Raw genomic sequence first — 18,792 nt, forward strand, 5'->3', positions numbered from 1 at the left:
TTACCCTCGGGCTGCCCAAAAGCAGAACCTGGAACCTTTCCAGGTAGGAAAACATGAATGCCTTGTGTGTTCCAAGGTCTAGGGTATTAGGGGCCCTTCTTGTTGAGCGCACATTGTGTGTAGTTACAGGCTGTGTTTACACTGAAGAGTCTGTGTTGGCATAGCTATGCTGCCATGGGCTCCTAAGGTAGCATGCACCAGTAGGAGTTTTTTGCTTGTGTAGGAATGCCACCTCCCCAAATGACACTAGCTGTGCAATCAGAAAGAAGCACTCTTCTGTCAGCCTAGATTCATCTACTCAAGGGCGGGGGGGTGTTGGGGTGAGTGGATTTTGCACACTCTTGACTGATATAACTATGCTGATATAAGTTTAAAATATAGACCAAGCCACAGCCTCTCATTAGAAAAGGTTTACTTGGGCTCCTTAAGAAGTAGAGCTGATGCCATTCTGATCAATTAGCAGGAACAACATTACTTGTCCCTGAAAGCTTTCTTAGCAGTCTGCTCTCTCATCTGGTGTAATGCTACCAAACTGTCTTTCTCATTTTTTTGTATATGTTGCATTGGTAGAAGGCAGCATCACTTGTCTTGTATTGTAAGGGCTCCATCGCTGGTAACTAGTACCTTAGTGTTGTCCATTTCTTGGAGGCACAGTTTGTCAAAGTTTCAGGGCGGTTGGGGAGATGTCCTTTGAAAGAGATCAAGAAACATCTCTGCCCATGGATGCCCAGAATGGAAAATTTAGAATTTCTCTTATAAAAGATAAACCCCTGGGGTTATGGATGGCTTGCAGCATGAGAAGTTGAAAAGTAAATGACTGGATATGTGTTGCATTAGTGTTAGAATGAAAGAAAACGTCTCTTCTCTTAGACTAAGGATGAATAAAAGATTGTTCAGGGTGCTAAATGTATCATAAAGACTTGTACAATACAGTCTGCAGCTTCCTTTCTCTTTAGTGCAGAGAGGTGACCATCAGAGACTACAGGTCCCAGTAAGCAGCATTTCATCTTGATCCCAGCAGGAGAGCAATTAATCTAAAAGCTTGCTGGGACCCAGGACTCAAAATACTTGTTCACTTAGCAATGGCAATAGGAAGCTTTCCCTGGTGAGTCGGGGGCCTAAACCATCCATTTTCTGAAGTCTAAGCGTTCACTTAAACCCCAAACCTAAGTTTCTTTTAATCTTCCAAGGGGGATGGAATGTAACTCATTTTCATGAGATGTTAGTACCTCTTTCTGCTTCTCAGAGCTTTTAGCAACAGCAGTGAGTAATGAAAGACTCGACGGTTGCTCTTGAGAACCCTAAAAGCAGCAGTGAGACTCAACTAGTCGCTTCACACTGCTGGTTGGAAAACTTATGAGCGGCAGTGAAGGGAGAAGCTGGAGCTAGTTTTGGGGAGAAAACTTCAAAATCAGAGCCTAAAGAAAGGGTAGGATATTGAAAATCTGTTTTCCCACTTCTCCAGGCAGCAGTCTAGAGCAGAGAGAAGCATAAAACTCTTTATCCCTGGAAGTAGTGCTTCAAACAGACTCCTCTGTCCACAGATTGATTATATGAAACATGGCACCCTCAAGTCAGATAGAAATCCCAGTACTCTTTTTCTCTCCTGCCTTCCTGCTCTGAGGACTTTCTGAGCTGGACCAGGGTATTGTCCCTGAAACTCCAGTGGTGTTCACCTTTGTCTTGAAAAAGCGACTGAGTCCTGTGGTACCTTATAGACTAACAGAAGTATTGGAGCATAAGCTTTTGTGGGTGAATACGCACTTTGTAAGACGCAAAGCTTATGCTCCAATACTTCTGTTAGTCTATAAGGTGGCATAGGACTCTGTTGCTTTTTACAAATCCAGACTAACATGGCTACCCTTCTGATATTTGTCTTGAAACTATCTCTGGCTGGGTTTAAGCCTCCATATTTGAGGGCAGCTGCTATCTGTTGCCTCACCATAAACCATGTGCAGCTCATGGACTCCTTATCGGATCATGTTAGGTACTTGCCAGGACGGTTTGGGTGCTTGAGTATTAGTTTGTCAGCTGCTTTATGGGCTGTAGGGTGGCATTGTCTGATCTGATAATAGGAACCCTAACCAGAAAGTAATTGGCTTACTAAGCAATCTCAATTTGCTTAACTCAGACCTCTGAACTAATCCTCTTCCTCTTTCGGCCACTGTCACACTTGTACTGGGCTTCAAGAGCAGTCTGCTTTACCATGTAATGCTTTATGCAATGCTGAATTCCTGCCTCAGTGGGAGTTGGGGGTTGCTTGTGACTCATTCCTGTAGATATATTGCTACTCAGAGGCAACATTTTCCTGGATTCTTCCTAGGGCTGTCCTCATCTAGCTGCTGCTGGGTCTTGGGCTGCTTAGTCAGATAAGCTTATTAATGTTCAGGAACCTCACTCATTACTTGAAAATCACAGCTCAAACCAATTTAGTAGGCTACTAAACAAACCCAAAATGGTTTGGGGAGCGAACAGCAGACCAGATTAGGTCATGGCTGGTGAAAAGCAGTGCTGTGTAAGTATCATGCATACAGAGGAAATAGTTACTCTTCAGCTTTCATGCATTTCCATCCATGTGCAGTTTGTGCTGGGGAAGGGTACTGGCCTGGGAGCCATGGAGACAGAACTCTTCTTAGCTGGAGTAGATACAGCCTGGGTAAGGGCAGTGCAAGCTTTCCTAATACCATGGGCTCCCACCAGAGTGCCTCATTCCTCATCCAGCCAAACTTCTTGATGGCTGCTAGGAACTGGACTGAAGCTACCAACTTGTTTCGCAAAGGGGCTGTTGCACATGGAGATGGCTTTTGATCACTACCAACTAGAGTGACTTGGTAGATGGATGCAATACCCACCAAGTCTTGACCTTTTCCTTTCTGGCAGCTGTTTGGTAAGGTAGCCAGATAAACTATGCTCCAAGTGCCGCTCTGATCACCTACAACAGTGGTTTTCAAACTTTTTAGGGTGCATATCTTTTTCCAAATAATATAGTTCACCACATACCCCCATCTGAGATAAGGTCATAATATATCTGATTAGATTGCCTAGTCTTACTAAATAAAAGGTGGTGTCTGCCATTGCAGGATTTTTTCTCTTGTACTCCCGATAAGAGCCCATGTACCCCTACGGGTACACGTGCCTCAGTTTGAAAAGCGCTGCCCTACATCAGACAAGAGCCAGTTTGCTTTGACCAACTGCTGCTACCATTCTCCTTTGGTGGAGGGATATCTTCATAGTAAGGACTAGCATGCGCATGTGTGTACATGGCTGGCAGCCCATAATGTCTTTCTGAAAGATAGGTAGTAGCATGACCGGACATACACAAAGACTTCAACCTTTCTCTGCTAATGCTGCTCTAACAGAAGTACTTTTGGGTTTCTGATTATGCTGGGTGGTAATAGTTGTACCTTTTTATTATGGTGATGAGAACAGTATAGGAACTTGAATAGAATGTGAACAGGACAGGAATTCTAGACTTGCTTTTAGACTACAGTTTCAAAGGTGTAGTGAGGATGCATCACAGAGAAGCTTTTGGCTATACTGTACTTCCATTTTTCATGGCAGGAGGCCGGGCTCAGAATTTCAGCGGAGATGTTTTACACAACTTCCCTGTTGTCCTCCCTGAGGAGGGGAGTTCTCTGAAGTCAGCCAGTGAGAACACAAGCTAGCCCATCATCCTTTTGATTGAGAGATGTTTTGGCATGTGCTTACTTTAGGAAAGTCCATGGTAGTTTCCATAATAGTGGGATACAATAACAGCCTTAATAACACTTGCATTCCTCCTCTTTCTAGAAGAAAACAAACACATCTTCTGGCAAGTTTTGAACTTGTAGCTTCTGCAGATGTTTCCTCTTACTCAGGTGATGGCAGGAAACTGCTGAGATTAGGTTTTGAGGTCTCAACCTATATCATTGGGGGCCACATATGCAGCTGTCTGGGGTATGTGGGCCGCATCCACACAATGCTACCTGTATGGCCCTGAGAATGTCTAATGGGTTGCAGCTGTGTGCTGTTTAGGCTGCAAGCAGCCTGTGGGTTGAGAACCACTGGTTTAGAGCCTGGAATTGAGAGTGAGTTGAAAGCTTGCTAGTTCTCTCCTAGAGAAATGGAGGGAATTAGTGTACTGAATAGTGGTGTCCTCTTATAGCAGAGTGAAAATGGTGTGTATGTAGGGGGAGGGGTACCTTCAGGACTGGGGACATTGCGGGGGGGAGGGGGAGTAGAGTAGGGGTCTGCAAGTGGGCTGCAGGGGGTTAGGAATCCCCTCCCATTTGAAGCTACTGCCCCCTCCCTGATCCCTTTGGCCTGGCCTGGCTGGGTGATGGTGTGGAAATGACTCTCAGACCTGTCTCAGGCTGCTGATTGTGGGCTGGAGGGGGATGTGCTTCACTGGGGGGGTGGGGAAATAGAACTGGAGGTTTTAGCCCCCTCCTTCCTCCATGGGGTACTAATGCCCCAGAGAGTGGATGTGAACACCTACGGAGACAAGTGAAGCAGTTAACACCTCTGAACTATTGTTGGTCTGTGTTCTCCACTGGGTGTTCTGTTCAGACATCTCAGTGAAATGAAGGGGATCACTTCCAAGGCCAGCTTTAGGCCAATTCCCCTGGATTGGGCCCTGCGCCCAGCCAGAGTGCGGCAAGCCCATGACCCTGCTAGCACTGGCCGGAGAGCAGGCAGACAGTTCTAAGCAGCAATCCGAATTGCCGCTGAAGACTCAGAGCACCGCCCGGTGAGTACAATCCCCACAAATCGGGCCCCGTGCTTGCTAAAGCCGGCCATGGTCACTTCACACCTCTCGGATCCACTTATGCTGCGGATGGTTGTGTAGAACCTCTTCCCAATACATTAGGCTCAGATTTGGGGCAGAACCAGGCTATGCTGGGAAAGTAGACAGATGACAAGATTGTGAAGGGGCTAAAACACACCAGTACAGTCTTTGGCAGGAGTAATGGCCGAGAGGGAGCCAGGAGAAGTGGGAGGAGGCAGGGGAGCATAGGGTATACTGAGATCACTTTTTAAAAACAAGGACATTAAATGCCCCGAAACCATTAGAGTTAAGGTTGCCCAGTGGGGCCTTGTGCCCTTCCAGAATGTGGAGAGTAGCTAAACTGAAAAGTCTAAAACAGTAATACAAAGCTAAGGCACACCCTCCCCCTCCCCCACTGGAGCTGGCAATGAGCCCTAGGAAAATTTCAGCAAGAGTATTGCAACAGTTAATAAATCACCAATGAAAGTGGTGGATTTACCCCTCCTGCTGGCATCAAATCCTGCTTGAATGCTTTACTGGAAGTTGCTTTAGTCAACTTCAAATTATTAGGGTTAATACAAATTAAATTATTTTGTCTGTGTTAAATGGGAAGTTAGATCTAGTCTAATGGATATAATAAGTAGATATGAAGGACTAAGAACATTCCATTGTACTCCCCATCTTTGAATTCCAGCTTTTCTCTGGATGCATTCAGCTGTATTCACTGTTGGGTGTAGTTGTACTGAATTGTTAGTTGGAGTATCTCTGCCAAGTAACTTGCTGTTAACTATAAAGAATGGTAAGTCTCTAGCCATGTGTTGGGTCTGAGGGTTTGAGAAGGGTCTGGTTCCTGTTAACTGAGCACTGCTATTCAGAAACTGACATGTGACTGACCCTCAAAACTCAAAAAAACAAGGAGTCCGATGGCACCTTAAAGACTGACGCATTTATTTGGGCATAAGCTTTTGTAGGTTAAAACTTCATCAGGTTTTAGCCTATGAAAGCTTGTGCCCAAATAAATTTGTTAGTCTCTAAAGTGCCACAAGGATTCCTTGCTGTCTTTACAGAACAGGCAGCTGTAGGTTCAGGCTTGTCACACACAATGGTGGTAACTCCATTCCCAGTAACAGATTGGAACTGCATTTTCACAGCTTTTTCTTTAGGTTAAAGGTCTCCTTAATCTGTTTCTGATGGAGCATAAAGCCTAGCTGGCCTTTGCTTCAAGATTCTTCAGGATAAATAACTTGTATTGTAGGTTGTTTAATGGCTCACCTCTTGAACTTTATCTCAGCCTCTCTTGGGTGCTAAATCTGAGGAAGTATAGGGGCTGCATAGGCCAAGCTACCTTGAAAAGGCTGAAAGTGTAAAGAGAAGATCAGAACATTAGTCACTCAGGGCTGATTGTTTCCCAGTAACGGGATTGCTCATTCTGACTGAGTCATTCTGCTTTGTGCATTGCAGCTTGCTTTAGCTCCATTTTGGATTTTTCATTATAGGGGCCTTCTGATTCCAACAGCTATGAATCACGAAATATAGCAATGTTTCAGCCAACTGAACTGTGTCCCCTGCATTTCTTAACCACTAGATGCTGTTTGTGCTTTACATCTACTTCTTTACTTATGGAAAAAGGCATGAAATCTTTTAAGCTCTTTAGTGAAGACAAATCCCCTGGTTCTAAGCAGGATTGTCCAGTAGTTGAGGCACCAACCATTGACACAGGAGATCTGGGTTCATTTCCATGCTATGCCATAGACTTCCTGAACTTGGGCAAGCCACAGTAGTCTCCTCCTTAGCAGTTCTTCTGTAAAATGGAAATAGTAATGCTTCCCTATCTTGCAGGGGTGTTGCAGTTAAATATGCTAAAGATTGCACGGCACTGTGACCTAGTGGTAATGGGGCCATATAAGAATCATAGATAGGAAAGCCAAGATCTGTAATCCACCAAACAGCTTTGTGTAGTATTAGCTAACATGGTGGCAAAACTGCCTAAATACTGTCTGTGCTACAGCCTTCACCATTGCTGCCACCAGTAGAGCTGCACTGGTGTTGGATTATGGGTCCTAGTTTCTCTAGTATAGTGAAGGCCGCTGACATTTTGACTAAGATGGCAAGCTTATAAGTATCTAGGCTTCTTACTAACAGAATGTACAGTGAAACAATCCAAAGACCAGTGAGAACCTAAGGCCATCAATGTGAATATTTCAGACAAATGAAGGTGTTGGTCAGAAAACTACACAAATTGCTGTCTTTAAGGCCCTATCAAAGTCACGGCCATGGGAAATGCATCACAGACTGGAATCTGGTCTCTTGTGTGCTTTTACCCTATACTGTACAGATTTCACATGGGAGACTGGTTTCTCAAACTGGGGGTCCTGACCCCAAAAGGGGTTGGGGAGGGGGTGTCACAAGATTATTTGGGGGCAAGGTGTCACAGTATTGCCACCCTTACTTCTGCTCTGCCTTCAGAGCTGGGTGACCGTAGGGCTGCAGCTGCTGACCGAGGTCCCACCTTTGAAGGCAGCAGCGCAGAGTTAAGGGTGGCCATGCCATGCCATCCTTACTTCTGTGCTGCTGCTACTGGCAGTGGCTCTGCCTTCAGAGCTGAGCTCCCATCCAGTAGCTGCCACTCTCTGGTCGCCCAACTTTGAAGTCAGCACCACCTCCAGCAGCAGCACGGAAGTAAGGATAGCAGTACCACAACCCCCCTACAATAACCTTGAGACCCTCCCACAACTCCTTTTTGGGTCAGGACCCCTACAATTACAGCACTGTGAAACTTCAGATTTAAATATTTGAAATCATGAAGTTTATGATTTTTAAAATGCAATCACCATGATATTGACCAAAGTGAACCGTGAATTTGATAGGGTCCTAGCTATGTTGTATCTGGTCCTGATGCTCATCAAAACACGTATGTTTCCTTTGGCAAGCTTAAAAATAGTTTAATAATCTTAAATCGCATTAAATTCCTAAGAGGGAGATTATTTTTAAGGCTGGGATATCTTTCTAGGAATCTTCTTCAAGAGAGGATGGGGAGAGACTTCTGACATGAGCTGTGGAGAGAGCTGTTTGTTTTATATGATCTACCTTTGTGCATATTACATAAGCATCTAGGAATATGTCTGTAGTCCACTGAATCAGTGTTTTTAATATGATGGAGAAACTTTGCTTTGTCTGCCACACATTCAAAGTCTCTACTGTAAAACACAACAGTGCCTTGTCTTCTCTTGATTACATATTAAGTAACAGTAAAAGTATATGGAGAGGATAACAAGCAGCACTGGCCAAATTAATAGCAATTAAATTAATCTTGCCAGCATGTTGCAAAAAGTTTATCCTAGTGTATCTAAACACCTCTGACTTCGTGTTCTGGAGCTGTGCACCTGAGTCACAAGTATCATGAATAACAATATACATAAACATCATAACTTGACCACAGTTATCTAACAGTGCTAATGCAGAGGTGTCCAAATGCTACTTGACAACATTAAATTTTCTGAATGTATAGTTTATAGGCTCAACAACACCCTGCCTACTGGGATGTAACCTTGCTAAAGATATCAGGCCTGTGGATACTGTGCCTTCCAAAGGCTATATTTCAAAATGTGCTTCATGTAGCCTATGATTGCACTGTAGTTGCCCATTGAGACAGTAATGGACAGAATAGATATTCTGTTAATAGCCAAGTTAGAGAGATCAGGAGAATCTTGGCTTTTCTGACCTAATGTGGCCCTGAGCCACTCCTCCTGGTTTTAGATCATACCACCTTGCTGCTTGGCAGTTGAAGCTTGTTTGTACACACCTTAAATATGTAATGTACTAAGTATTATCACTGTGTGATGATCAGAACCCTGCTAGCTTATAAACGCATGGGTTTATAAACAAGTAACTTCCATACCAGATCAGACTAATCCACGAAGTCCAATAATCTTTGGGGTTACTTGCATCCCCTGAAGCATCAAGTGACAGAGTAGAAAAGTATATAAAAATAGCATGCCCACAGGGAAAATTTCTTAATAGCTAATGCCTTTAAGCATTGTGTTACATTTTATTCCTAGTCATAATGTAATAGTTATTTGCCCCATAAGAATGCCTAATCCTTCTAAAACCTGCCCAACTTTTCTCCTGCAGCGACCATGTAGCAGTTAGTTCCCCAGGCTAAAACTGTGTTGAGTAAATGTTTCCTCTTTCTAAATGTGTTGACTCTTTGAATTTAAATATTGCTTTGAGCATAGATAATACATGACTCAGTACCATTTGCTATCATATATGTTCTTCCACTTATGGACTGATTTATTGTTAATCTCTCTCCATGGAAGTCTTGTCATCTCTAGACCCCTCTTTTTCTGATCTCCTTGAGGTAAGCAGGAGACAGTAGATCAGCTTCTTTTCTTGGTGTGTTCTAGGAACATCACATACATCTAGTTCATTATCTTCTTCAATTTGGTGCCTCTTGCTATTCTTTACTTATTTGGGATGGGTGGAAAGAACCTCATGTGCCCATTGGTCAACAATCTAGAGCTGTGAAATATTTGCATATTGACTTTCTTGTGACTACTTGGTAAGGTCCTGTCTGCTGTCACCTTTGCAGTACTGCTCTCTGGACTAAGCCACAAGAGCAGCTGTTAGAATTGATATCTGACTTGAAGGAGCTAATTGAATGAAGAGGGCAAAAAATTGCATTCTAGAAACTGGATCTGTGTTAAAGCAACTGTCTGTTTATAGATAAAAACTGTCTTCAGTCTATTAACCTCTTAGTGGCTATGAAGCCAGTAAGCATACATGAGGATTCACTGGCAAAAAGCTGATCTTGGTTATTTTGTAGAGGGGAAAAGCCTTTGATCACTTTTCTCAAAGAACCAATAGTTTGGAAACTTGAAGTGTCACCAGCAAGTGCAGAGTAGAGTCTAGTGTTGCCAAAGTTACTTAACTCTCTTGCTGAACTTCCAATCTGTGCACTATTGTACCTTGCAGGCTTTGATACGGTTGAAGGCGGCCATGGCTTGCAGCTAGGCATCTTTAACTTATTGTGTCTTTAGAGTAGGTAGTAGAATTCTGCAGTATGTGGATTTGACTTTGTAGGTACTTACAATACAGAAGTGCAGTTCTACACCACTCTTAGTTTTCGTGATGGCATCAAATCTGTCTGGGATCTTAGATTGCATTGTTTCTGGTGTGTGGTGAGGGAGAAGTATGTAGTTCCATGTGAGGTGCTGTAGAGTAGCTCTTTCTGTTAGAGGTAAGTGTAGTGGGTACAAGCTGATAGATATTTGTAATCAGCAGCTGGGTTTCCAATGGTAGTCTTAAGCCTAGCCAATACTAAAAGTTTACTAATAGATGCAGCATATAGCAGCAAAAGTTTTTACCAGTATAATATCTTTATACCTGTTTCCAAGCAGAATAAGCTATGCCAGCCAACACACTCCAGTAGAACTGCCTCAACACCGGAGTTTTTGGCAGTATAAAAAGTTGCATTCCTCTCCAATATAAATTTTGCTGGTATAGTATCTGTATAGACCTAGTGTTAATTCAGTCTTGGCTTAGTGGTATCCAAGATGCCATGACTTCAAGCAGTTGTGGAATAAGAGGGAAGGTTTTCTCATAGGTCAGTAACCGGTTAAAAGACTAGAAACAAAGGGTAGGAATAAATGGTCATTTTTCACAATGGAGAGAAGTAAATAGCTTGGGGATCTATACTGGGACCAGTGCTGCTCAGCATATTTATAAATGATCTGGAAAAAGAGGTAAACTGTGAAGTGGCAAAATTTGCAGATGTTAGTAAATCACTCAAGATAGTTAAGTCCAAAGCAGAGTGTGAAGAGTTACAAAGGGATCTCACAAAACTGGGTGACTGGGCAACAAAATGGCAAATGAAATTCCGTGTTCATAAATGCAAAGTAATGCACGTGGAGGGGGGGAATAATCCCCTTACAAAATGAAGATGGAGATCTTGGACTCATTGCAGATTCCCTGAAAACATCCACTCAATCTACAGCAGCTGTCAAAGCTAACAGTGTTAGGAACCATTAGGAAGGGGATAGATAAGAAGATAGTAAATATCATAATGACACATTATAAATCTGTGGTACACCCACGTCTCAAATACTGTGGTCAGTCTTGGTTGCCCCATCTCAAAAAAATATATTAGAATTGGAAAAGGTAGAGATAAGGGCAACAGAAATGATTAGGAATATGGAACAGCTTCCATATGATAGAGTGAAAAGACTGGGACTGTTCAACTTGGAAAAGAGATGACTAAGGGGAGGGACACAATAAAGGTCTCAGATGATGAATGGTGTGGAGAAAGTGAATAAGGAAGGATTATTTATCCTTTCATGTAACACAAGAGCCAATGACATTGATAGACAGGTTTAATACAAATAAAAGGAAGTACTTCACACAATGCAAAGTCAACCTGTGGAACTCATTGCCTGGGGATGTTAAAGCCAAAACTGTAACAGGGTTCAAAAAAGAACTAAAGTTCATGAACGATAGGTCCATCAATGGCTATTAGTCAAAATGGTCAGGATGCAATCCCATGCTCTGGGTGTCCCTGAGACTCTTATTGCCAGATGGTGGGACTGGATGACTGGGGATGGATCACTCTAACTACCCTGCTCTGTGTTTTCCTGTTGAAGCATCTGGCATTGGCCACTGTTGGAAGACAGGATACTGGACTAGATTGGCCATACTGGGTTAGATCAATGGTCTATCTTATACTGTTAGTTTCTTATGAAGCTTTAGTGATGTTTCTGCACTTTAGGACACTTCATTAGGTTTGTGAATTGGGGTGAGGCTTACTAATGCGATTAAAGAGCCATAGATATGAGTCATCGGATTTTTATACCTATTCAGTGTATGCAGTCAACAGGTAGTATTATAGCACTCCATGCGTGTTAGGTTTTCTATAGATGTAGCAAGACAGACCATTCCTTGTAAAAACAGCACAACATAATGCAGTACCTATAGTGCTGTATGGGAGTGGGCTTTTCTGCAGTAAACCATAAACAAGTCAGTTCAGAGTGACATTTCCCTTATCTATGGACTCTGCCTGAAATGAGAGGGATCTGAGTCAAGTGGAACAAACTCCAATAAAATGATAAATGCTTTGATACTCAATTAAATACCATTAAACACTTTATTCCTCTCTAGAAATACTAGATGTTATACTGGGCCCAGCACTTGTCTGTAGCTACAGGCAAGCATGTGCCCTGCGTTCTGCTGAAGTGGAGGGATATGAGTATCTCTACTGGGAGGGTATCTAAGGGCTTGTCTACACTGGCACTTTACAGTGCTGCAACTTTCTCGCTCAGGGGTGTGAAAAAACACACCCCTGAGCAATGCAAGTTTCAGTGCTGTAAAGTGCCAGTATAGACGGTGCACCAGCGCACTCCTAGTGTTGGGAGCTACTCCTCTTGTGGAGGTGGGCTTTTTATATAGTGCTGGGGGAGCTCTTTAATGTTGGTAGTGAAGACGTACTCTTATTGTAAATGATATTGAGCTAAATTCCTGTGCTGACTTCAACTTTAAAAAAAAAAAAAAAATCAGTAGTACATTGATTTGACATGTAACTGCATCCCAAAACAGTCACAGTTGGCATACAGCCTCAGGCAGTTCAGGAGGCTAGGACTCTTGGCATCTTTAACTGTATAGGAGCTGATTTTTGTTTGTGGCGTATAGGAAGTTGTTGATCTTACTTCAAAAATTAAAGCCGATCAATATAGGTTTATAGAAAACAGATCTTGCTGAAATAACTTCATTTTTTGATGAAATTGCAGGTTTGGTTGATAAAACTAAGTGTGATACTTAGAATTCTATAAGGTGTTTTGACTTCGTACCATACAACATTTTGATTTATATAAAAAAACAACCTAGAATAATAAAATTAACATGACAGATTAAATGTCTTTAAAAGATGAATGATAGATCTGAAAATAACTGTGAACAGGGAATCGTTGAGTGGGTGTGGGTTTTTTCTAGTAGGGCCCTTTAGGGATCGGTTTTTGGTCTTGTGCTATTTAGTGTTTACCAATGACCTGGAAGAAAACACAAAAGTATCAGTGATAAAGGTCCTAGGTGACACCAACTAAAGAAGCGGCAAATAACAGAGGACCAGTCACTACTGCACAGTGATCTGGATCACTTGGCAAACTATGTGCAAGCAAACAATGTATTTTAGTAGGCTAAATGTAAATGTTTAGGAATGAAGAATGGAGGCCATACTTACAGGATGGGGAACTCTGTCCTGGGAAACAATGACAGTGGGGAAAAATAACTTGGTTGTGGTGGATAAACAGCTAACCATAATAAATAAAAATTGGAGATATACCAATCTCCTAGAACTAGGAGGGACCTTGAAAGGTCATCGAGTCCAGCCCCCTGCATTCACTTACAGGAGCAATTTTTGCCCCAGATCCTTAAGTGGCCTCCTCAAGGATTGAACTCACAACCCTGGGTTTAGCAGGCCAATGTTCAAACCACTGAGCTATCAGTACCCCGTAAGCTACAGTGCAGCATTGTAGCCAAAAAGGTTAAGGCAATTCTCGGTTGCATAAACGGGGGAATGTCGGGTAGGAATAGATTTTTACCTCAGTATTTGGTATTGATGCACCTGCTGCTGGAATATTGTGTCCAATATTCAATTCTGGTATCAACAATTCAAGAAGGATGTTGATAAATTGGAGAGGTCTGAGAAGAGCCATGAGAATAATTCAAGGATTAGAAAACAGGATTTATAGTGATAAGAGCTCATTGAATCTATTTATCTTAACAAAGAAGGTTAAGGGGTGACTTGATCAGTCAAGTACTTACATGGGGAACCAATATTTAATAGGTTCTTCAGTCCAGCAGGAAAAGATGCAACACAATCCAGTGGCTGGAAATCAATGCTAGGCAAATTTAGACTCTAAGGTGTAAATTTTTAAGAGTAATCACTGGAACAACTTACAAGAATCATGGTGGATTCTCCATCAATGCAATTTTTAAAACAAGGCTGGATTTTATTTTTTTAAAGATGCTTCAAGAATTTTTGGGAAATTTTATGGCTTGTTACACAGGAAGTCAAACCAGATGATCACAGTGGTCCCTTCTGGCTTCAGAATCTTTGAATTAGTATTTGGAGGTGGGGGGAGGGTGTATTTCTAACTCTCCCTGTTAAGAAGGTGCAGAAATTGCTCTAAATTTGAGTGAAAAGGGGTGGGGGGGGTGGCACTCCTCTTCATTCCAGCAACCCTGGTCAGCCATTTACTGCTCTGCTATGCCTTATAACTGGCTTGCTCTGGCTAAATTGATCAGCAGTAAATTAGCTAGTGTCAGTCAAGGTTTCATCCAACTTCAGAATAAACATTATTTCATTACACTTAAGGGTAAACGGTTAAGGCATGGCTACACTTGCAGATGTAGAGCGCTTTGAGTTAAACCAGCCTTTGTAGAGTGCAGTAGAGAAAGCGCTGCAGTCTGTCCACACTCACAGCTACAAGTGCACTGGCGTGGCCACATTAGCAGCTCCTGCAGTGACCACAGACAGCAATGCATTGTGGTAGCTATCTCAGCATGCAAGTGGCTGCAGCATGCTTCACAAATGAGGGGGATTGGGTGGAGTGTGACATGGAATGTGGTGTGTGTATGTGGGGGGAGAGTGGGTTTTGGGGGGTGGGGCTGAGAGCATGTCAGCATGCTGTCTCAAACTTTTTAGCTCTCAGGATGTAAGAATCCTCGACCAATGCCCTTTTGACCTTTGTAGAACAGCAGTTCAATATAGCTTATTGCCATGGCACTGCCAGCAAGGGCATACGCACAGGTCCAGAGTGACTGAGCCACAAAGCTTGTGTTTCATAGAATATATCAGGGTTCGAAGGCACTACAGGAGGTCATCTAGTTCAACCCCTGCTCAAAGCAGGACGGATTCCCAACTAAATCAGAGTGACAGATCAGTGTTGGCTTTCCTGAATAATTGGGGCTTTGCTCATAACCTGGTAAACTGACTGAGAAGCCACATCAGAGCTTGTGTAAAGTTTCCACCTGGCTCTAATTGGCAGAATCTTTATGATGGTAGAGTAGCATCCCATGTATTCAAGCCTGTAACTTCATGTAGGGATTTAGTACCTTAATACCAACCTGTCAGAACTCTCACCTTTTACAGTGACTGACTCTACATACATGAGTCATTTGTGCTCATCTCCCAGCTGATAGAATTTAGTGCTGTGAAAAGTCTCTAATGCTGTCAAGTTACACCACTTATTGCCATACAAAAAGCCTAATGCTCCCTCTGTCTTCTCAGGTCTTATGCAATATGGAAAGAGAAGACTAAGGTTCCATCATGATCGGAGGCTTGTTCATTTATAATCACAAAGGAGAGGTTCTAATCTCTCGAGTCTACCGTGATGACATTGGGTAAGTAACTTGGCTCCAGCTTAAAGCCTCTGCACCCTAGTCCCACTCACTGTGAAGACATTCCAGAGCTGCTTCCTCTGCATTAGCTGTGCATGCATATGAGAGTAGTTCTTAACTACATTAACTTAACCAGCAGGATCTTTTGACATACTCTAGATCTGTTTCTGAATATTGGTGTCCTTCAGGTGGTGATAAAGGATACCCTACTAGTAAGGCTGGGCTTCTCTTGCTAAGAACCTCTGTAAGGAGATGCGTCCTGACTTACTACTTAGAGCAAGTTAAAGCAGGAGTGGTAAAATGGCGTTTGAGTGTGTGCCACATACCCGGCCTAGGGCACACGTGCTACTCTTCCCAGCAAGCATGGGGAGAAGTAGAGGGTACGCTTCCATGCTTGGGTATCGTCGCATTGCCCGCAAAGCCATTGGGCAAAGTTTGCCCATGTCCCAGGAACCTACAGGTTACATCTGACCTGTATAAAAGAGGTAGTCTACAGCCGTGGTTCTCAATCAGGGTTACACGTACTCTTGGGGGTATGCAGAGGTATTCCAGGGGTACATCAACGCCTCTAGATATTTGCCTAGTTTAAGAGGTTACATAAAAAGTACTAGCGAAGTCAGTACAGGCTAAAATTTCATATAGACAAAATGAGAAAGTAAGCAATTTTTCAGTAACTGTGCTGTGACACTTTTTTTTGTATTTGTCTGATTTTTATAAGCTAATAGTTTGAGGTGAAACCTGTGGTACACGAGATTAAAACCTGAAAGGGGTATGTAAGTCAGGTAAGGTTGAGAACCACTGGTCTACAGGGCTCAGCATGCAATTCATTTTTACTACTTGGATCAGGCCTATGATATCCACTGGCTATCATAAAGAGGACACCAGTTGAATTTAGGCAGCCCCTAGAATAGATTTGAAACTTGCTTAACCTGGCACATCTGTCAGCTAGTGCTTCCCTGATGATTGGTGATCCAAAGATGTAGCCGTGCTCAACAGAGATAATGTGTCTGCTAGTGTCTCCTGATATGGAAACCAGACAGAAGCATGCCAGTGAAGTTAGCAATCCAACTCTCAAGTGCAGCTTTTTCCTAAAAAATGATTGTGCAAGGCACCTTTTTATATAGCGAAACTCTTGCCTCTAGTGGATTCTAGCTAATGTCCAGTATCAACAGATTGGAATCACATAATCAAATCAGTTATGACTGTTCAAATCTTCTGAAGGCAGTAGGACTGCACAGGTGTTTTTGAAGGCCTAACTGGGCCTGTAGAATCTCTACTACTGGTGGTGCAGAAGAACCCAGAACTTTCAGATGAGAGAAGGGAGCATGATTGTGCAATAAGCAGAGTCCTCCTTGATGTGGAAACAAAGATGCGTGGAACCCCATTGCTATTCTTAATCTCTTTTCAGAGCAGATCTTTGCTTCCCAGGGACCTTTCTTTAGGCTGATGCAGACTGAAGAATGCCTCGTTTTGGAGCTGGGTTGTGTAGTGGATTTGTTGGCCTCATAATGAAGTTTAGCTTTTATCCCTGGACTGGAATAGAGTGGTGGTGATTGACCCTGTTCAAGGAAAGGTGGAAGGGGAAGTAGCTATTTAACACAGCAATACAATGAAGCTTATTTAACTGATAAGTTTAAAATACATCCTTGGTCTGTCAGACTTTTTTAGGGTATGTCTACACTGGCAAAGTTTCTTTGCCAGCAGTTACATTGCTACTCAGAGCGCTGAAGGGAAACTGCTGTTTGTTCACGCTGTCAGCTGCCTGCGCAATAGCGTGTTCACACTTGCAGCAGTATTCGGAGTGGTGCACTCTGGGCAGCCATCCCACAGAGCATCACTTGACAGTGTTGAAAATTCCACGCAATACAGTCATATGTCCACTTCTGACTATCTTCCCTGACTGAAAAACTACAACAAGCAGATGAAGTGACCAGTGAGCCAGTTTTCTCTGCAGAAAGTGCATCCTGTGTAGAAGCTCATAGCGAAGGTGGTGTTGGCCAGGGATAGGCAGGAGGTATGCTCTTCAAGCTTCAGTCTTCTGTCCTCCTTAGACTGTCTTAATAAGAGAACTGCTCAATACCTAATGTTAAGACTTCTGAGGTCTGTGAAGAATTTAAAATTAAACTGGGTTTGTGCTCACTCTGCTTATGATGTATGACAGCCTGTAAGTTTTCTTGATTATTTTTTTAAACTTCAAAATATCAATATATAAAACTTGAAATCTCGCATTTTCTAGAGGATGACTGTCACTTGAGACATACTTATTTTATGCTGAATAACAAATGTCTAATAAATCTTCAGCCTTGTAGAGCTAAAAGTTGATTCTAATGTCTCTAAAAATGTCACCACTTAAGGAGGGTGACCAGACAGCAAGTGTGAAAAATCAGGGTGCGGGTGGGGGGTAATATGAGCCTATATAAGACCCAAAAATCAGGAATGTCCCTATAAAATTGGGACATCTGGTCACCCTAGCTTTATCTGAATAGCATCCATTGGAACATGGGTTTGCAAAAGGCTGTAGCTGGGTGAAATATAACTTGCAGTTTCCTTTGTTTTGCACCCCCAGCATGTCAGTCTTTCAGAGCCTAATATGCAGTGAGGCATGTGATCTTTTTTGCACGAAAAGTCACCCTTGTGACTGGAAAAAGCTGCTGGCAGAACAGGTGGCAGTACTGGAGCCTTGACCTTTGCTCCCAGTCCTGTACCTCATTCAGCAGTTCGCAACCTCTTTGGACTCAGGACCCATTTGTAAACCATGATGGCCTGTCATGACCTAGTAAATAGCTTTAGTGCGTGCAAAAAAAAAAAAGGCTTAAGTATTTGTTACCCATGATATAAGTGCTAAATAAGTACACTGTGCATATTTTAACAGTAGCTCCTTTCCCCACTCTGGGCATTGCAATCTCTGGGGTTAGCACTGCTTAGGTTTGCCTGATACCCCTGTGCTGGTTGAGCCAAACTTGTGAGTGTCACTGTGATCTGGTATTTGGGGTTGCAGCGTCACTTACTCATATTTGGCTCTTAACTCTCATGATGGAGGGGCGGCTGGGCCAAACCTGAGCAGCACCCCATGCACTAGGTTGCAACTCCTAGAACAAGGAGTGGAGCCCAGCCAGCCCTATGGGACCAGAGCTGCCACTGCAGAGTAAGCATGGTGTGGGCTCACTCTGCAGCTTTCTGCGTGACCCTTTGATGCATTCATCATGACACCTGCGTTGAGAAACATGACCTATGCCTTTGCTAAGCAAGTTGACTAGCCAGTCTGGGCCCATTTAACCTTATTTTACTGAAGGAGAACTCCTACATCTACATGGCTGTGGAGATCACAATACTGTATCTGGATTTTGCTTTCAGTAACTTTCTTCCTCTTACAAATAAGGGGATTGAGGCCCAGGTTAAATGTCTTGTCTGGAAGGAACTATAAAAGTGTCAATAAAATTACAACTACTGCTTGGTACTGAGGAGATTATAAAGTGGGTTGGCCTAGCCTGGGCCTGTATGTATGCCGAGGCTGCTAACGTGGCTAAGTGAAGTGGGTACTTCTGCCTTCAGCATCTCTTTCCAAGGGCACAGTATAAACTTTGGTGAAAGAGGCTTCCTGAGTGAAGGGTTTCTCACAATTTGCAGCTCTGCAAAACTGCTTCAGTTTCACTTAT

General features: G+C 43.0%; 1 protein-coding gene across 2 annotated transcripts in view; it reads left to right on the forward strand.

Moving 5' to 3' along the window:
- The window catches only part of AP2M1 (adaptor related protein complex 2 subunit mu 1), a 40,782-nt gene that overhangs the window by 2,181 nt on the left and 19,809 nt on the right, over positions 1–18,792 (forward strand). For both annotated transcript variants that reach the window (XM_032803830.2, XM_075068354.1), the window contains one exon: positions 15,027–15,139. In XM_032803830.2, the coding sequence (XP_032659721.1) occupies positions 15,066–15,139 (74 nt within the window). In that variant the 5' untranslated portion in view covers positions 15,027–15,065. The remainder of the gene's footprint in view (positions 1–15,026; positions 15,140–18,792) is intronic.

The sequence above is a fragment of the Chelonoidis abingdonii genome, chromosome 8 (genome assembly GCF_003597395.2).
Source record: "Chelonoidis abingdonii isolate Lonesome George chromosome 8, CheloAbing_2.0, whole genome shotgun sequence".
In the NCBI taxonomy this organism is placed as follows: Eukaryota; Metazoa; Chordata; order Testudines; family Testudinidae; genus Chelonoidis; species Chelonoidis abingdonii.